An 18014-nucleotide genomic window follows, 5' to 3' on the forward strand; every position below is an offset into this window, starting at 1 on the left:
TGAATATGTTTATTATGAATTCTTTAACTGTAGTATAGTAAGCGTAACTAAACATAAAAAGTATAACTACACATCTTTTACACATACATGTTCTGAAATTGTTTTTGTAGACCTGGAATTTAAATGTGCTTTTTTTTGTTCTATGTACAATAAACAAACACATTACTGGACAAAAAGGTTTGATTCAGACCTGTTCTCACTTCATGTTTGAGATTTTTTTTTAACTTCCAATAAAAAAACAATTTCACATGTTTCCGTGGGCCGAATCTATCACTTGAATATCTCAGTAAGGCCTGCAGGTAATCAGTGTGCTAAAGTAGAACTGGGTATTCTTTTTTTATCAGTACGGATTCAGCTAGTCCGGTCTGGCTCGATGCTGAAGGCCTTGGATTCGTCCTCCTCCTTGTGTAATTTGTTCTTAATTTGTTTTTGGGGGAAGGTTTTTGTTTGTTTGTTTTTTCTGTTGTCTATATAAATTTGGTTTTGTTGCCGGAATATATTTTCCTTCCTACACAAAATGCAGCAGTGTCGAAACATCTGTAAGAAAGATTATTGGGATCTACTCAGTCTACATACAAAGTAGGTGAGAATAAAATCCATAAAACTCTCAAAAATGACATGACAATCATGTGTTGATAATAATTATTGATACTTGGGTATGATAAGAAGCCCTGTTTTATATTTTAAAAGTACTGGCTGTACGGTTATTTCACAAAATGGTGTTAACAAAAAGAATGAAGACAACACTTTTATGTAGTACCTGTTCCTGCCACAGGAAACCATCTCTGCTGAAAACATAGCTTTATATGATTTCTTTTGTACCCATTGTAACCACTCTGATCATATTCCCTTCCTCATTACTCCACAAGGAAGTAAAGACCGGTCATCAATGATAGAGAACATATGAACTGAATCATTATTTTCTATCCGCTTCACGCTCAGAAGGGAATATCACGACTCATCATCGTGGTTAGCGAGACCATACACTTTAGAAACACATTCCTCAAGTTAGAAACTATAGAAATGATCCCTGAAAGTATAGTCTTAGTGTATTTACATGTGGAAACTGCATGTGCTTTTCTGTGAAGTCTTCATCACTCAGGGTTCCTCTTTGACATTCAATACGCTCCGCCTGTTACCATGTTTTGGCCAATCAACTGTGTTTATGCAAATAATACTATGTAGCACATCCAATCACTGGATACCTCTAACAATACTGACAGCAAATGTACAGGAGAGAACGGCCAGACTAACAGATCAATTTTATAAAAGTTATTAGGGAACCTGACGTGTAAATAAAGGTTACAAAAGTGACTTTGTGATTGTGGCGACATTCTGTTGAAGCAGAAAAGATTCAAAAGGCCAGTCTCTTACTGACAAATAAGATAGGTTGTGTAAATGTCCCTCAAGCACGAGGGACTTTTTTAATGCACAATTTAAGTACACATGACTTAACAAAAGAGTTAATTTGAGACTTGTTCTAGAGATGAGGTAAACTGTTCCACTGAAACTCAAGCTGCTATTTTAACATTCATCACTGCTATAGATAAAAGTTATCAAAATTAGGTACTTTAATACCATGTATAATTTTTGCACACTATTCGTAACCACTCTGATCATATTCCCTTCCTCATTACTCCACAAGGAAGTAAAGACCGGTCATCAATGATAGAGAACGTATGAACTGAATCATTATTCTCTATCCGCTTCACGCTCAGAAGGGAATATCACGACTCTTCATCGTGGTTAGCGAGACCAAACACTTTAGAAACACATTTCTCAAGTTAGAAACTATAGAAATGATCCCTGAAAGTATAGTCTTAACGAAATTCTGGGTCGAAGCAAGAAGTGATTCTCGGGAACGCCATTCTCACTCACGGTTTATGTCAACTGTTAAACATGACCTAAACGATCAGTCCGCGAGGAGTTAGTAGACTATAACTTTTACAGAGCTACGATTATGCAAGTAGATCTAAAAGTGTGGCTAAAGCTGTTTATTTAAGTTTTAAAATCCAGTTTCCAGTCCCACAATGCTTTGCGAAAGCAATCGCATACATCACTATACGAATTTATTTATTTTCACTCAAAAATCTGTAACAACCGTTATTTTTATTGTTTCCCTTAAATATAAAGTTGTGAATAACATAAAAATTGAAAGACACAATGCGTTGATCATGGAAATAGCAGTAACCTTAAGTTTAAATAAATGTTGTGTGGTGCATCGCTTATTATACTCCTGACATGAATCTGGAAAAGAGGAAGCGTTCCGCTTAGAAACCACTATTACAATTTGTTTAATTAAAAAAAAAGTTTAAACTTGTAACAATTGGTTAAAATATTAACGATACATAAATCACAAAAAAGAGACACGTCTATTGTTTTTTCTTTTGTAATATAAGACGTCGAATCTGTACGTGTAGCACCGCAGCTACCCTTGTTACGACACACGAGGGCAGCATTTCATTGGCTAACAGAGTTTAATCGTCACGCGATATTCAATGTTTAGAAGACTGCCAAAATTTATATTTCGGTTAATTTTTGCTTAAAATAATAAAAATAAAAAGAACTCCGTTACATTAGTACACAACATCCTAGAAAAACTCACTAGGCGTCGAATGACTTCAACACGGACGCCTAACTTTAACTGAAAAAGCTAGGTGAAATAGTTTCACCTTCAACTAAAAGCAACACACTAAGGGCGAAAACTAAAATAAAAGTGCGCCACAAAAGGCTCAGTCGACAGTATTTTTAACTACATTTTAAACAGGCTGTAGCTAATTATCGGCTAACATAAATGTTTTCACCCAGAGACACCACGCCTCCATCTCAATTTTCTTTCTATAAAAATATTTTTAATCATCTTTGAAACAAACTACTCACCAGCATGTTGTCCAACAGCACATTCGCTTTGTCTTAAAGAAACAGTCTCAATTTTTAAAAGCTTTAAAATAAAGCCAGATAGCCAGGAGACTCCCCAGTTATTAACGTTTTGTTTTGTTGCGCATGCTCAGGGACAGAGAAGAAATTCGCGTGTTTTCTTAAAATAGTTTATTCGTGCATGAAATTAATCAAACAAACGCACTCGTTACATTTAAATGATCGTTTTAAATATCAGAACAATTTATAATACATTAAGACAATTCAACTTGATGTTCCAATTATCAGACATATGTCATGCTAAGACAACGTGTAGTCATCAATGCATAAGTTTTGTATTTGAAATTAAAAGCTCAAAAACTCGTGAATTGCTTTGGAAAAGGGGGGTGGATCAAAGGCACCTATGTGTGCATCTACTTATGAATACTAGGAAACCAGGAAACACGAAAGAGGCAAAAACATTCACCCCGAAAAAATATTGAAATACATTTTTCATACCAAGACCTGCTGTAGTATTAAGATAATAAAGCATTCCTAACTGCAACAGTAGTGTGAGTCATACTGTTCGTGCAACAAAAAGTAAGGGGTTAGATGGAACTACTGCTTAACATAATATAAATGAGTTGAGGACATTACAGATCCACAACATATTCAATTAATTATATAGTTTCAGCAACATGCAGGTTTCATATTGTATAACTGTTATCAGTTTTATATGGATGTTACTTTAATCCCCTAGAACTCATTTAAAGATTCTTGTGCTCCTATAGATTGCAGTGCTGTAGCGGAACTAACAAAGCAAGTTTTTAATAAATGCAATAATTAAAGTAAAGAAAGCAACTTTTGGGCCTATAGATTTCAGGGTGTTAACCAAAAGTTCTCCTCCTTATTATAAAAAACAAAATGACAAAGTTCCCACCATTGTGGAGGTATCGCGTTAGAACAGACATTAAATTTCTATCGTAACAAATCAACATTTAACTACATGTAAATCATACCCAGGATAACTGACATCAGATCAATGGATGGATGGATGACTGGAAACAGGGCAACAAAAAAAAAAAAGACAAAAAGAATGACACTTATTATCATCACAGAGAGAATCAGTCGGCTTTGTGCGGTCATGCTTGCAGTAATCACATATGTACAGTCTGAAGGTCGACAGGAGAACTGCTCCACAAATACTGGCTCCTCCTGATTAATTAACGTCGAAGCTCCATCAGATTTCGTCCACTCTCTATGGCTCCTTGTACCTCCTCCACAACAGGTGCACCTGTCTCCGGGCCTCAGAGCGAACACATCTGGAGAAGGAGGTGTGCTGTCTGCCCTTCACCTGGTAACCACAGAGCAATCGGACGCAGTTCACTTCAACAACTCACTACCTTTAAACTTTATTCAAAATGTACAGTCAACTAAAATATGGCAACTACTGGGACACAGTGGCAGTTTTTAAAGTATCACAGTGGAGTAAAATGCCCTCAGATATTACTGAAGATATTCAGCAACCTACTGCTCCTACTCTTACACATACAGGTTCACAAAACATTGTACAGTATACTCTATGAATTATATGAAAACCCATTCTGTAGATACATTGTAATAAGGCTAAACAGTTCAGGTGAATCAGACACGCAAAAGAAGTCATAATCCAGACTGAATTCAAGTCAAGAAACTACCTGCAACTCTAGAAATAACAACGAACAAACTCCTTGAACTGTAGCTGTTAGTGATACTTATCTGCTTGCCAGCTCCTTCTTCAGACAGGACCTGAAGGAGGTAGCACGCTCCACAGCTTTATAGCCCTGAGATGTGTGTAGACAGCCAGAGTGAGGCAGGAAGACAGGAAAACAATCGCAAAAGTGGTGGGCACATGGAAGGTGAGAAAAACAAAAGTATAAGTGTGGTAAATTCATGACAATAGGGAAAAAAACATGGGTTAGAAAGGAGATGAAGAGAGAGGTACATCAGCAAAGTAAGGACAAAAGAGAACACTGTTAAAAAGCCAAGACAGTGAGGCCAAGACAGCATCAAAAGGGACATACGGGACCATATAAAGTGCAACATCCAGGCCTACAGTGGTGCCAAGTTTATTATCACATGACAACCTCTGTAGAAAAAAAGGATCTGAGCAGTGTTATTGCATCAAAATCCACCACTGGGGGGCAGTATGGCCTTTTCTGACAGCATCACCAAATTGCTTATAGGTGATTTCCAACCCACAAGCCTTCAAATTATCTTCCATTTAAGCTTTTTTTGTTACATTCCTGATGCTTACTAAAAGTTTTTCATCAATATTTTTAACCCTGTTATCATGTGTGTATGTTAAATGCATTTTTCTTTTGTTTTGGGTAACTGTTGATTTACCTTAACTACTTGACTGCAACTGAAGAGCACAACCAGTCATGAGTAAAGGATGGCTTAGTTGTACCAGCAGAACTTCTTCTACAAAAAAAGGTTTAAGAAACAGCTGAATAACAATAATAATTGTAGTTTTGGATTTCCTGTTTTTTTGTTACTCTGTGACACTAAATCCTGGCACAGGTAAAGCTAGTTTGCATTTAAGGTAGAGACTGATTTGTTATTCTATAATGAAACAGGCAACAAGAAGCTCCCATGTTTTAAATTTCAGCTCTTCTTTTTTGAATCTAAAATGCTCAAGAAATAACACATCCTATAGCTTTAAATCCCTGTAATTTGTTTATGTGGCTAACTTTGAAATTGTAACTTCACCTCGACCAAGTTTTTGGGTAATGCTGGATGTCAGAGTTTATACTTGAGAACCCAGATGCTTGGACTACACCGTTCTTCTGGTCCTCTGGGTGCCACCAAAACAGCTTTGACCCACTAAAGCAAGGCGTGCACACAACCTGGTATCATGACATAGCGTGTAATAGACACGCCGGTCCACAGTGTCCATTTCACACTTTGCCTCTCCAAAGCGTGAAATGGGCACGCATGCAGAAGCTGCAGTAAGCTGCAGTACCAGTAGAGGGAGATATTTCATTTCAGGCCAACATGAAAATAATCAAAGTAAAGCATTTAAAGAGACATTACTAATGCATTCATGAGCAAATTAGCCACTTAGCTTAATAATTTCTGGCATAGTGGGAGCTTAGAATGTACTTTATACCTTTCTTGGTCACTGTGGACTTTATGGCTTTACATATATTTTCTTCCCTTGTTGCAACTTGCGTCTCCATTTCATGCTTTAGAGAGGTAAAGTGTGAACTGGACACAGCAGACCAGTGTGTCTATTACACGCTTTGCTGTCATAGGCTGTGAAGGCGCCTCGTGGTATCTGGAAGTTCAGCAGCAGATCTTTTAGGTTCTGTAGGTTGTTTGTGTTAATGGAGTATGTGCCCATGTGCCCATGTGCGGTTCAGTTGGGCTCAGGCATGCTACACATGTACAGTTCATCTGTAGCTTACATCTGGCCATAGAACTCCCAAACTATAGCTGCCTTTGGGTGCTCAGTACTCAGGCAGAGTATAAGGCAACTGGTCAAGTGGGAGTACACCCTAAATCTTAATGAGAAACCTGTCTCTTTGTAAGTGCTCTGGAACCCACTTGACCTCAGACCTTTCTGCGAAGGGAGGTATATTTCTCAAAAGTGGTTCCTTTTTCGTGTCCTGGTGACTGGCTGTGCTTCAAACTTTTTCTAAACAAAGATTTTTCAGTTGGAGCTGAGTGCACTTTTTCTCAAAAAGAAGGAAGTTCTTTACCCTGGCTCCCCTGTGCAGCCGGTCCTTCATGATACCAATGAACTCTTTGTAGGACAGCTGGTCATCGTGATCGACATCGAAGATCTTGAAGATGGTGTTTACAAGGTGACGTGTCAGCTTGAGCCCTGTGGCCACATACACCGCTCTGGCAAACTCATCTATCAGGGGAGAAAGTAAAAATGACTTTGATCATTTGTCTAAGTGCAGCTGAGTGAAAAACCTGAAGGAGAAAACACAGCATCAGTGAGTGTAAGCAGAGACCTTCAGTGCCCGCATTTCAAGCTCAATACAGTTTTAATACCTTGTCCAATGGAGCGTGCAGCAAAGTTATACATCTGCATGGCAATGGCAAAGTCTTCAAGGTTGTTGAGAAACTGGAAGAAGGATCTGAACTCATCAAAGGTGATTCCCTGAAACACAAGTAGAAACAGTTAACAAAACAACTGCAGGGAGAGGTACTGGACAGAAAGAAGCTTGGAAATGACAAATATCGTTTGAGCGAGACTGTGAAGGTGCATTTAAGTGGCGTGCATACAGCATTCCTCAAAGTGCATCTAGTCATCTGTCTGAAAAATTAAAAAGCTAAATGATTATTCAAGCGATTCCATGACATGGCCTCATGAAGGACGTAAGAAGTCATTCATGGGGTTAACCATCGTATGTGTGTATGATGTGGAAAATTTTTCGTTTTCCTCAGTGGCTTTGGCTTAATTCTCAAATTGCAGTTAAAGTTCGTATGAGAAATCTTTTACAGCATTTTGTTATTCAGAAAGAGCTGCTCTCTATACAGTGGCATTTTCAAATGTTTCAATACAATTTGGCAAATCACTAAGCAGAACACTTATTGATTCTTTTTGGAATAAAAAACTCTGTTTATTTTTTACTGTATAAAATGTTGTGTTGACTCATCACATGCAGAATAGTCCAGCTAATTGTCCACATGTTTAGGTCAGTAGTGTAAGTAATAAGAGTAAGTGTAAGCAGTGTTGGGAAGGTTACTTTTAAAATGTATTCCACTACAGAATACAGAATACATGCCCCAAAACGTATTTTGTAACGTATTCCGTTACGTTACTCAATGAGAGTAACGTATTCTGAATACTTTGGATTACCTATTACATTATCATGCTTTTTTACAACTACATGAATGTACTATTGCTGTGTGATTTATTACTTTTACTGAAGGTTATTCGCCATACCAATACCAATCAGATGTTTAAATCTTAATATAAAATGAGTAACAGCAGGTTGACGTTAGGTAAGGCTACACTTTTTGCAGCGATCTCGTATAGAAAACTATTCAGCACGTATATAAAACAGGTCCGCGGCTCTGAACCGTAGTAAAGCGACCTCTGGCTAATAAGTCAGGTTTGTGTCGGGCTCGTGGCCGAAAACTAGCTTTACTTGGTTGTTTGCTGTGCGTTGAAAGGCTGCTCCAACTGAACTTATTGTTTTGGAGAAAAACACGAAAAAAGTGTATAGTCGAGTCTTAATAGCTTACTTACAACTGGGCTCATCAGGCACTCTTTTTGGCTGCAGTTGTTATTATTATATATACATGCTTCCAGCTCCCGTTTCTGCTCGGTGACAACTCGTACTTTTCCTTTTACTCGCTCCTCGCGCTCACAGACACACAAGGGTATGGCAGTTCATTCTCCCTGCAGCACGGACTACACTGCCCATGAGGCTACATTCTTTAGGGCTATGCCTGTAACACTCTGCCTATTGCCTTCATATGAAATCATTTTTGTGAATCATTTTTTTAAATATTCACATCATTATGCGGGCTGCAAGTAGAGGTGACATGGGCCGCGAGATTGAGACGCAGGCATTAGAGCCTCTTAATGCGCCTTTTGTTTGGGGCGTGGAAACCAAAAATAGAGAGGGCATAGCCGAACATATGAAACAGGAAAATACCACCGTGTAATCCTTTTATTTCAGCAAAGTAACTGTATTCTAAATACCACCTTTTTAAACGGTAACTGTAACGGAATACAGTTACTCATATTTTGTATTTTAAATACGTAACATGTATTCCGTTACTCCCCAACACTGAGTGTAAGAGATCTTATGTGTTTTTTCTGTCTCTGCCCATTAAAATGGAACTACCATAAAAATGAGAGACTCTTCAATTCTCTAATTGTGAGAAAACAGACAAACAAATTCAGCAGAGGTTCAGATGATTCCTTCTACTACAAAAGATTTTCAGTTTTATTCTGTTCATTGTATAGTGCTGTGTTGTCAGTCAGTTTTTCCTTACGTGCTATGCAAATGTATAGGTCTTTTGCTTTACAAATTAGAATGTAAAACACTGCGCCCCTGAAATCAGCATGTGAATAGAGTCACTAGGACATGCTGTAGTTGTCACTAATCCTTGGAAAAAATATTAGCCTTGTATTGTTGGCACTCAGTGTCAGAGACACATGAATTGTGCAGGTTAACTATAGTGTTTTTCTGCATGCATGAGCTGTTTAAGGAAATGCATTTTTTCAGCTTCTGTGACCTTCAGATATGTTTGGAGAAATATACCAAAGCAGTTGAAAAAAACAGTAAAACACATTGCAGTGTTTCATCTCCGTAAAGTAGCATAAAGTGAAAACCAATTGGAATGTACAGTCTAATTGTTGGGATGGCATGTGTTCATACATTGAGCATTCACCCAGCACTAACAAAGGATATAAAGGATATTGTGTATTTCATATCATGAATAACCAAAGTCCATCTGAGCAAATGGTTGTGAGGTGCACCTCATGCTCTTTGCTGTGAACTTGCTGTAACCCTATAACAGATGCATAATTCAGAAGATAAAATATTATTAATCAAATAACTAAATGTTTTTTTTTTTAAATTACATGATGAAATGTAGATTAAAATAAATACAAATAATTAAAATACAACAGCTTGCTGTGTATCTTAACCTTGACATTGCTTATATGAAGAAAAAAAGAGAAGGTGGCAAATTAACTTAATAGCAGGATAGACTGACAGATTGTAACTGCAGGTTGTGAATTATACGAGGCAGAGACCAACCTCCTGCTTCTTCCACAGCATGAAAAGGAAAGAAGGCAGGGACAGAAATAGAGACGGGTTGCATAAGGACTACATGCCAAAGTCTAGCTAGATAGCACAGATAGATAGATAGCACAGATAGATAGCATAGATAGCATAGATAGCATAGATAGCATAGATAGATAGATAGATAGATAGATAGATAGATAGATAGATAGATAGATAGATAGATAGATAGATAGATGCAACTGAAAGTGTAGTGAAATGTGTGTTTTTGTGTGTGACATGTAGTGAAGCAATTGAGCGCTCAAGTGTGGAAAGCCACAACAGCCTCAGGCAGAGACAACAGTTTGAAATTACAGGTACTCTAGATGTCTAGAAGGTAGAAGCTCCCATACAGGAAGGAAGAATTTCATTATTATTTCATTACTGATCAATGAATTGTCCAGTAAATAACTGTGCGCACATGTATACTGTACCTTTTCATCAGGTATACACTGGCGGACATTTTCCAGATAGGCACTAATGTTTTCCACGTTTGTGAATCGCAGCAGGATTTTGGCAAAGTCTTCTTCACTGATAGTCGTCATACCTTTAGAGTAAGTCAGGAACTCAATTTCCAACACCTCTGTCTGGAGGTTATCCATAAATCTGAAAATAGAAAGAAAGGACAGTAAAAAAGACAAAAAGAGAATTGTTCTATAAATCATCCATTCTGCCATGTGGTTAATACTGTTAGCGTTAGCACTCTTTCGGTTCTAGTACCTGTAGAAGTCATCAAAGGTAAGCTCTGCCTTCCCCTTCTTCCCAAAGAAATGGACCAGTAGTGTGGTGTCAATTGTGATGCTATCATCTGCTCGCTATCAAAGAGAGAGAGAGAGAGTGATACGAGAGACGATCAGTGACTAAATGACAAACCTCAAGCGTCATGGGTGGAGAAGGACGAGTCCATCATTAGACCAACATGGCCACCGCTGTGCCAGATTAGCAGGAAGCAGGGTTCTATTGCACGTGTGCAAAACGTGCACTGGATGAGCATTACAAATTACATTACAAATTACATCACAAATTTCAGTCACAGTCATCAGCTCAGACAAACAGTCAACAGCCATCATGAAATCAAACTTACCAGTCTAGGAAGCATAATATGATGTGAAAAACAGTCAGAAGAGCCAAATAAAAATTTACAAGCAAACTGAAGTAAAGCAGGTAAGTAAAGAAGGGAAGTCAGATTATATCTATTAAAGAAATCATTCTCTATGCAGTCTAGACTGGTGAGTAGTCATGCTGTAGCAGCGTGAAACACAGACTGATACAATGTTAAGGAGTACTCAAGTATCAGCCCAAATAAAGAGAAGGCGGTAAGATCATAAGTCATGCCTACATTCACAGAGCCAGTGTGAAGGTAACGGTGGAGGTGAACAAGAATGCAGGAGGAAGGAAGACAACACTTTAAACAGGTGGAGTTCATTAAGGACAGAGAAACAGACGAGGTAAGCAGAAGACATGAAAGGAAAAGAAGACTTGTGGAAGAGCAACTAAGTGCAACACAGACAAATACATGACAAAGACACATCCCATGCATTTCTTCGCAAATGCCACATTGACACACCTAAACAGAACCTCAAGTCACCAAAAGCAACACTAAACAAAAACCACATAAGCACAAGTGCAGAGATTTTGTGAGCCGATTCCACCTTTTTCCGTCATCAGATGTGTTTGGTTGCATATCCTTCTAGTCTCCCTTGAGTGTGTGTTGACTCTGTGACCCAGGTCATTTAAAATCCATTCAATGAGCTTTGGGTTGTTTCGACTGTTTGCTCTAGCTTTAATCTGCTGGTTAACACCTTGTTTAAAGCAAAGTGACACAATTAGGATTTTAAGCCTTTGCAGAAACTTAATCTAAGTATTTAGTTCACTATTTTCTGTTCATACACAGTAACATACTTGTATCTTTCAGAAAAAGGTGACTTTTGAGCAGTTCCAGAAATGAATCAGGCAGCATCAGGACAAAAAAGAGAGGAATTCAAATACACATCTTCTCTCTATTGACCTGTCATGCCCCACCCAGCCAACCTTCATTTCCAATCTTTCACCATGCTGAGGAATACGCAGACATAAGATTAAATAAAATCTCATGTCCTTCTAAGAAGGAGCATTTATGGCATTTCAGTCATCATCATAAATATCATCATCACCACGATGCCATTCGTGGTTCTACCTCAAGAGTAAAATCCTAAAATCCAGTGTGGGACAAGAAGAAAATGTGAAACAAGATCACACGTTTATTTAAGGGACAAAATATCAAGATTTGTTTTGTGATTTGTTTGGTCTCACACAGTGAATATTCATTCAGTCAGTCAGAAATGTCTGTAAGTGAGCTGCAGTCTTTCTGATAGAGAGGAAACCATCCCCACGGATAAGAATGAAAAAAAGTGATCTTACAAAAAACAACTGATGTGACAAAAGTCATTAGAATTTTGCTGGGCATTTACCGGGCTACATTTTAGGCTTTTATTAAATTGTTGTTATGTATGAATTAATAAAAACAACTAAAAACTCTACTGGTTAAAGTAAATCGTGTTTCAATTACAGATTCTTTTGGTCATCAATGCACAATATTAACAATAAGCTGCAGGAAGATGCAGATGTTCAAGGCAGTAAAATTCTTAAATGTATGGTAGATTAAACTGGAACCACACTGGTAACTCACACAATAAAAATGTCTTGTGAGAAACAAGCATTAAAAGTAAACACTGTAGTAAGACCACTCTTAGCTTTTGGTCTGTTGCTGATTCACTTAAGAGTCTGGTCTTTCAGTCTTTGATTAGGGACAAAGGAAGATTTCCTTTGTGTAAACACAAGACAAACTGAAACAATTACAGACTTATCATTGCTGTGTCTAAGTTTTCTGTGTCTCATTTACTAGACGTTCTTTTCATTAAGTCTCTGATTACGGACAAACAGGACAAAATTTGTTTTGCTCTTTTATCTCTGAACTGACGCATTACTGTCTTTATGACACATGAGCTGTTCATACATCTAGACAGTATCCAGGTGGTGTGTCTCTGCCTCTCTTCCCTCCCACGTGGAGTTCCCTTAATTCTGTTTTGTTGTTTTGAACTCAAAACAAGGAAATCATTTCGCATTATCTTTATTCAAAACTATTGTGACTGAGGAGTTTATGTATCTGGTGGGTGTCTATTCACCGCTGCAGTGAGTTATCAGCTGTTGCACAAAGACTTGTACTAAATGTATTTCAGGAGTCTTCAAGATATATTTTGAAAAAGGATGGATCCACAGCTACAGGAAGTAAAGCCTGCAAATGAGTGGAATACACTATGGTTGGAGTGATATTTACTGAAGTGTACAAACTAGCAAGGGAAATTACTTAGATTACTTAGATTGATTGTACACTGTGGGTGTAGGATATAACACCAGTTATCTGAGCTTTGTTAAAAATAGAACATGTGGTTAAAAATTAATTACTAAAGCTACATTAAGAGATTTTTGACCACTACTTTGGTCACTACCAATTCCTCCATTAACTTTAATTAAGATTTTTCACAAAAGAAGCTCCCGATGCTGCTAAAAAATGAGCTAGACCAAAGTAATAATAAAGTTGCAGTCAGATATTTTGAAATTGAAAGTAGTAGCACTGAAACAATTTGATCTAAAGTTTTGATTATTTATGTTTAGTCCATGGTAACCTATTGTCTTATAATGTTGTTTGATGCTAGATCATCAATAATGTGTACCCTCACCATGACCACAGACTTTAAAGAAGTTTATTTTAGCCAATACATCTTATATGTTCAAGTCTCTTTAAGTGTAATCTCTTCTACCAGCCAGCACGGGGCGACTTCTTTGGTTGCTAAAAAATCAAAAAGTGTAGACATATGCTTTGTTTGCTTCTCTGCTGTTTTTAATAAGTGCTGGCCGTGTACCCTGTTGTGTGGTTTGTTGCTCTGTTGTTTTTTTGTTTTGTTTTGTTTTTTTTTTGTTTTGTTTTTTTTGGTTGTTATTGTCTTTATTGTCTGTGTTCTTCTGTCCCACTGTTTGTGAATGTGTAAAAAATTTTGAAACTTGCATAAATAAATACATTTAAAAAAAAAAGAAAAGTGTAGACATCTATGGGTAAATGGCCCTCGATTCCCCTTTCTGGATAAATTCAATGGATTATTTGCTAGCTTCGATTCTTACTGAACACAATAAGATGCTCATCTTCTAAAGTACGGCTGCAAATAGTGTCCATAAGGATGATAAAGCAAGTTGTGCCTTTGGTATCTTTCTCCATTTGGTATCTTTTGGTGTCACAGTCAAATTGTAACACCTGTAATGTCTGTTTTTCAAAAAGATTAGATGACAACGATCAAAGTGTTCAGCTTTAAAAACACAAGTTGGCTAATAAATTAGCAATGGCGCAGAGGCTACAGCCACCTTTTAATTAGTCCATAATCACAATGAGCCTACCTCCCTTACAAATTTTAGAGCTATTTTTTCTTACATGTCTAACCAAAAGAATTTTGTCATTGTGATGTGCAATAACTTTGTCATAGCAAAGGCTTTCAAGCATCCAGATCAGTCTACCAACTTGTCGACGTAATGCCAAACGGATCATAACAAGCTTATCATTCCTGGAAGTGTGGCGGTACTAGTGTGAGCTCATCATCCCCGTGACAACGTAATCGTTACCACGCCCACAAGGCACGAGCCAACACCTGGTGCATGCATGTGTCTATTTGTCCATCTGTGTGTTTATCTGTGAGCTTGTGCAGTCTTTGATCACGAAGCTGAGGCTAAAAACAGTAATTACTGATGTAAACGCTAAACGCTGTTCCTCACCCTCCCCATCTGTGAGTAATACTCCGGAGGAAGAGCTCATTGTGGGTCTTTAGTCAAGTCAGTCAGACTGTCAGTCAGTCACACCTTCCAGGGGGAAAAACAGCCAACCCCCCCTTTCCGTTTCATGGCTTGTTCAATTTTCTTGCAATGACTTTTATCTCCCACATTTTCTTTCTTTCTTCTTCTTCACATCTCTTATCATACCTTTAATCTTATCCCACCCCCTGCTCTGATTACGCTGATTTCCTTTCACCTCACACTACCCGTCAGTACCTCCTTCACCTGACAAACAGAGAGGTGATTTGCTCGGTCCTACACTCCCTCCTTTTCTACCTGTCAGTCAGTCCCTCCTTCTCCAGACAAAAGGAAAGAGGTATAATGGTGACTAATCTGTTGAGTAAACACATCTTTCTCTAAATACAACCTGGTTCTTTCTTTTCACCCAAATGTACTTCCCGAACTTCTTTTCTTCTCACTCACTTTGTTCCTGAACATTTGTTCTGCCTGCTGACCTGTGTCATCTTCCTTTGGCCTTTTTCACCCATTTGTTTACTCTGATTTTATCTCCTTCGCGTGCTCCTCACCCTCATGTTTTCCACTTATCTGATATCGCGTCCTTAAAGATATGTTATATTTCTTTGAATTACATCTTTTGCCTGGCTGTCATCTTGTTTGTCACTGTTTCACATTTTTTTCTTACTTAATTTAATCCTAAATCATTTCTAATCCCTTTTATGTTTAATATATCCCTCCATTAAAAAAAATCCTTACTCTTTTCCCCCCATGTCTGATTTTCCTGCTCTGTCCGTCTGACATCCCGGCAGATGAAAGGCTGCACGGTGTAAATACAAGGTCAACCCCATTATGTTTCACTGTCATTACCTCAACCTCAGCTTCCGCTGCCAACACAGCAGACAACCTGTCATTAGTGAGCTAGTCTGTTAGCACTATTTTAGCTGTTACTAATGATTACCAGTCTTCAGAAAGTACTATCAGGAAGACACTTTAAGCTGCAATTGTAGAAATAACTGGAAACACTAACTTTGATTTATTGAGACAGCTCATTTGTTAAACCACCAGTCATGAAATATGTTAAGAAGTATCAGTTTGATGAACAGATATTCTGGGATCCAAAGAGCATAAAAGCTTCTGAGGTAATGTCTCAGCAATTATTCTATCATCGCCTTTTCCTAGCTTGGAATAGTGCATTAAAAAAATAAGGATGAGGTTGGATGCCTGCTAGTTCCGATTAGTTCAGCTCACCATCTGGTTTTAATTTTGATCCCAGGGATTTTGCAGGTTGTTTTTTTTTCCAAATGTTAACCTTTTGTGTAAATCATAGTGTAAGATGTTGTCCTGTAACTCCTCATGAATTCTACTGCGTGAATTTAAGTTTGTAGTGATAAAGAGACAAAGATTTTGTATGTGCTCTGCAGTCAACCGTCTTATCCTTGTTAAACACTTGTGGCGCAATGTGGGAATGATCTGACACCAAAGCTACGCCACTAGTCACAACACGGCACAGATAACAAGGCACAGATACACATATGAAGCAGAATGAAGACAGAAAGAAGGTGAAAAAAAGACAAGTTATTAAAAAAAGGACATTAAAATCTTTGTCATTTAATGGATCAGTACCGATCAACAACAAAGGCTAAAGTCTTTCAAAATATTCATAATCCAAAAGTAAATAAATATCTTCACAGACAGAGTGAAATGACTTAGGATGGAGCAAAACAGGAAACATTTGGAGGATGCTCACATTATTTCATTCAAATCCACAGTGTGTCGAGTAGAAAAAGATATTTTCTCACAAATTAAAGGTAAACATTGGAGCTTGAATGCCGATTTTAAATGTTTCTTTTAGAACTCATCCAAACAAACATGATTTCACACTGAAAAAAAAAACCAGTGATGATTTCTACACTAGTCTAAAATTAAATTATTACTATTTTTAGAAAGAAAAACAAAGAAGAATGCTGTGGGACAAAGGAAGGAACGCTGGGAAGAATGATGAGATATTTCTGTTCTAACATCTAGGAAACAAAGAAAGAAAGCAAGGAAACGTATCATCACTATCAAGCCAAACCAGAATAAAAGTTAGAACGACCAAAGCTTTTGCAATAATCCCAAAATGACTATATTAGAGTGAAGATTCAAAGTAACTTTTTTGGTGCATTTGCACTTCAACCATTAACACATGACTTCTCTGAAGATTGGAGAATAACTGGGGTGTGTGTTTCAAGTAAAGCTTTTATTCTCAGGGAAAAGTATTATATAGTATATAGGATTTCGAGTTTGATTCTGGCCAGCTTGATGGAACATATTTCTTGTGAACGTGTGGGGGTATTTGGATCCTCTATGTGAACTATCTGGTGCTGAAGAATGAGGAAAAAAGTGAAGGATAATGAATGCAGGGGTGAAGGAACAGTGGACGATTGGGTATGTGTACCTCCGCCAGGTCAGAAAAGAGGACTTGACTGGCGCTTCGCCTCAAAACGTCCCAGTAACTCCGCGCCACAAACTCCTGACTGTCTTTTTTTAGCACCTGTAGGAGTGGTCAAGCAGGGCCAGGGTCAGTCAACCTCCAAATCAACCAGTACAGGAAATAAACGTCCATTACCCATTCAATCAGTTGTCATTATAAGTAAACATACACAGATTATATCTCTGAATTTATATGTGAACATACAGGTGGATATTTAGGAAAGGTGTCACATGGCACTCACTAGTTCTCTCAATAAAGGAGACCCTATCCATTCAAACATAAAAAAACACAAAAACATGTTAGCATCAAACAGGAAGGGGCATACACAAATAGCTAGCTTCTCTGCAGCTAGGTTTAGATTACAGGTAAAGGAAAGGATACTACCAACAGGGAATCATCAGGATGATGATGGATGTGCTATTCTGTTTAAATCACTGAAGCTATAACTCACTCATGTTGCTGACTCAGCAACAAACACAAGGAAAAAAAAATGTTTTTAAAGAAGAAATATATGAAGATGTCACCCTATAGCACATTTTCTTTATTAAATAAGTACTTTAGGCAGTTCTATAGCAACAGTTGGCTCTGTTAGCAAACGTTATTCTACCTTAATAAAGGCTGACCACGGTGCTGAGCTTCTAACCACCCACCTCGTCTCTCTCTCCAGGGAGAAAGCAACAGCAGCCATTTTAACATGACCCTGCAATGCTCTTAACTTCAGTGCGACAATGCGGCTATCCATCACAGCAGTGACAGGAGGAGTGCATATGTGTGTCTGTCTGTGTGTGTCTGTCTATGTGTGAGACAGCATGACAGAGAGAGAGAGAGAGAGCAGTGGCTGGTAGTGTATTGTTTCTGACAGCACACTGCTGATTTTCACTACACTGCAGGCCGTTTCCACTCCACATATAAATTACTACTCATAACAGACAGCTACAGTCACTGTCATTACATCTCAACAGACACTAGGTACAAAAAAGCACTTGAAAGTGATAAAATGGAACTATAATTAAATGTCCAATGTTTCAAATAATGAGGTCCTGGTGATCTCTGTGAGCGAAAAGCTCAGGCTT

The 18014-nt window shown here is 37.9% G+C and overlaps 1 protein-coding gene across 5 annotated transcripts in view; it reads right to left on the minus strand.

Annotated features, from left to right (window-relative positions):
• Window positions 1-3659: 3659 nt before the first annotated feature.
• Window positions 3660-18014, minus strand: part of micu3a (mitochondrial calcium uptake family, member 3a) — a 41371-nt gene continuing 27016 nt past the window's right edge. For 3 of the 5 annotated variants that reach the window (XM_080880907.1, XM_080880906.1, XM_080880909.1), the window contains 7 exons: window positions 16906-17001; window positions 10374-10468; window positions 10088-10259; window positions 6901-7009; window positions 6600-6757; window positions 4615-4679; window positions 3660-4213 (listed from right to left, as the gene is read on the minus strand). In XM_080880907.1, coding sequence (XP_080737033.1) covers window positions 4207-4213; window positions 4615-4679; window positions 6600-6757; window positions 6901-7009; window positions 10088-10259; window positions 10374-10468; window positions 16906-17001 — 702 coding nt within the window. In that variant the 3' untranslated portion in view covers window positions 3660-4206. The remainder of the gene's footprint in view (window positions 4214-4614; window positions 4680-6599; window positions 6758-6900; window positions 7010-10087; window positions 10260-10373; window positions 10469-16905; window positions 17002-18014) is intronic. The other 2 variants (XM_080880908.1, XM_080880910.1) reach the window with 2 other exon arrangements.

Source organism: Rhamphochromis sp. 'chilingali' (assembly GCF_963969265.1).
Source record: "Rhamphochromis sp. 'chilingali' genome assembly, chromosome: 4".
NCBI lineage: Eukaryota > Metazoa > Chordata > Actinopteri > Cichliformes > Cichlidae > Rhamphochromis > Rhamphochromis sp. 'chilingali'.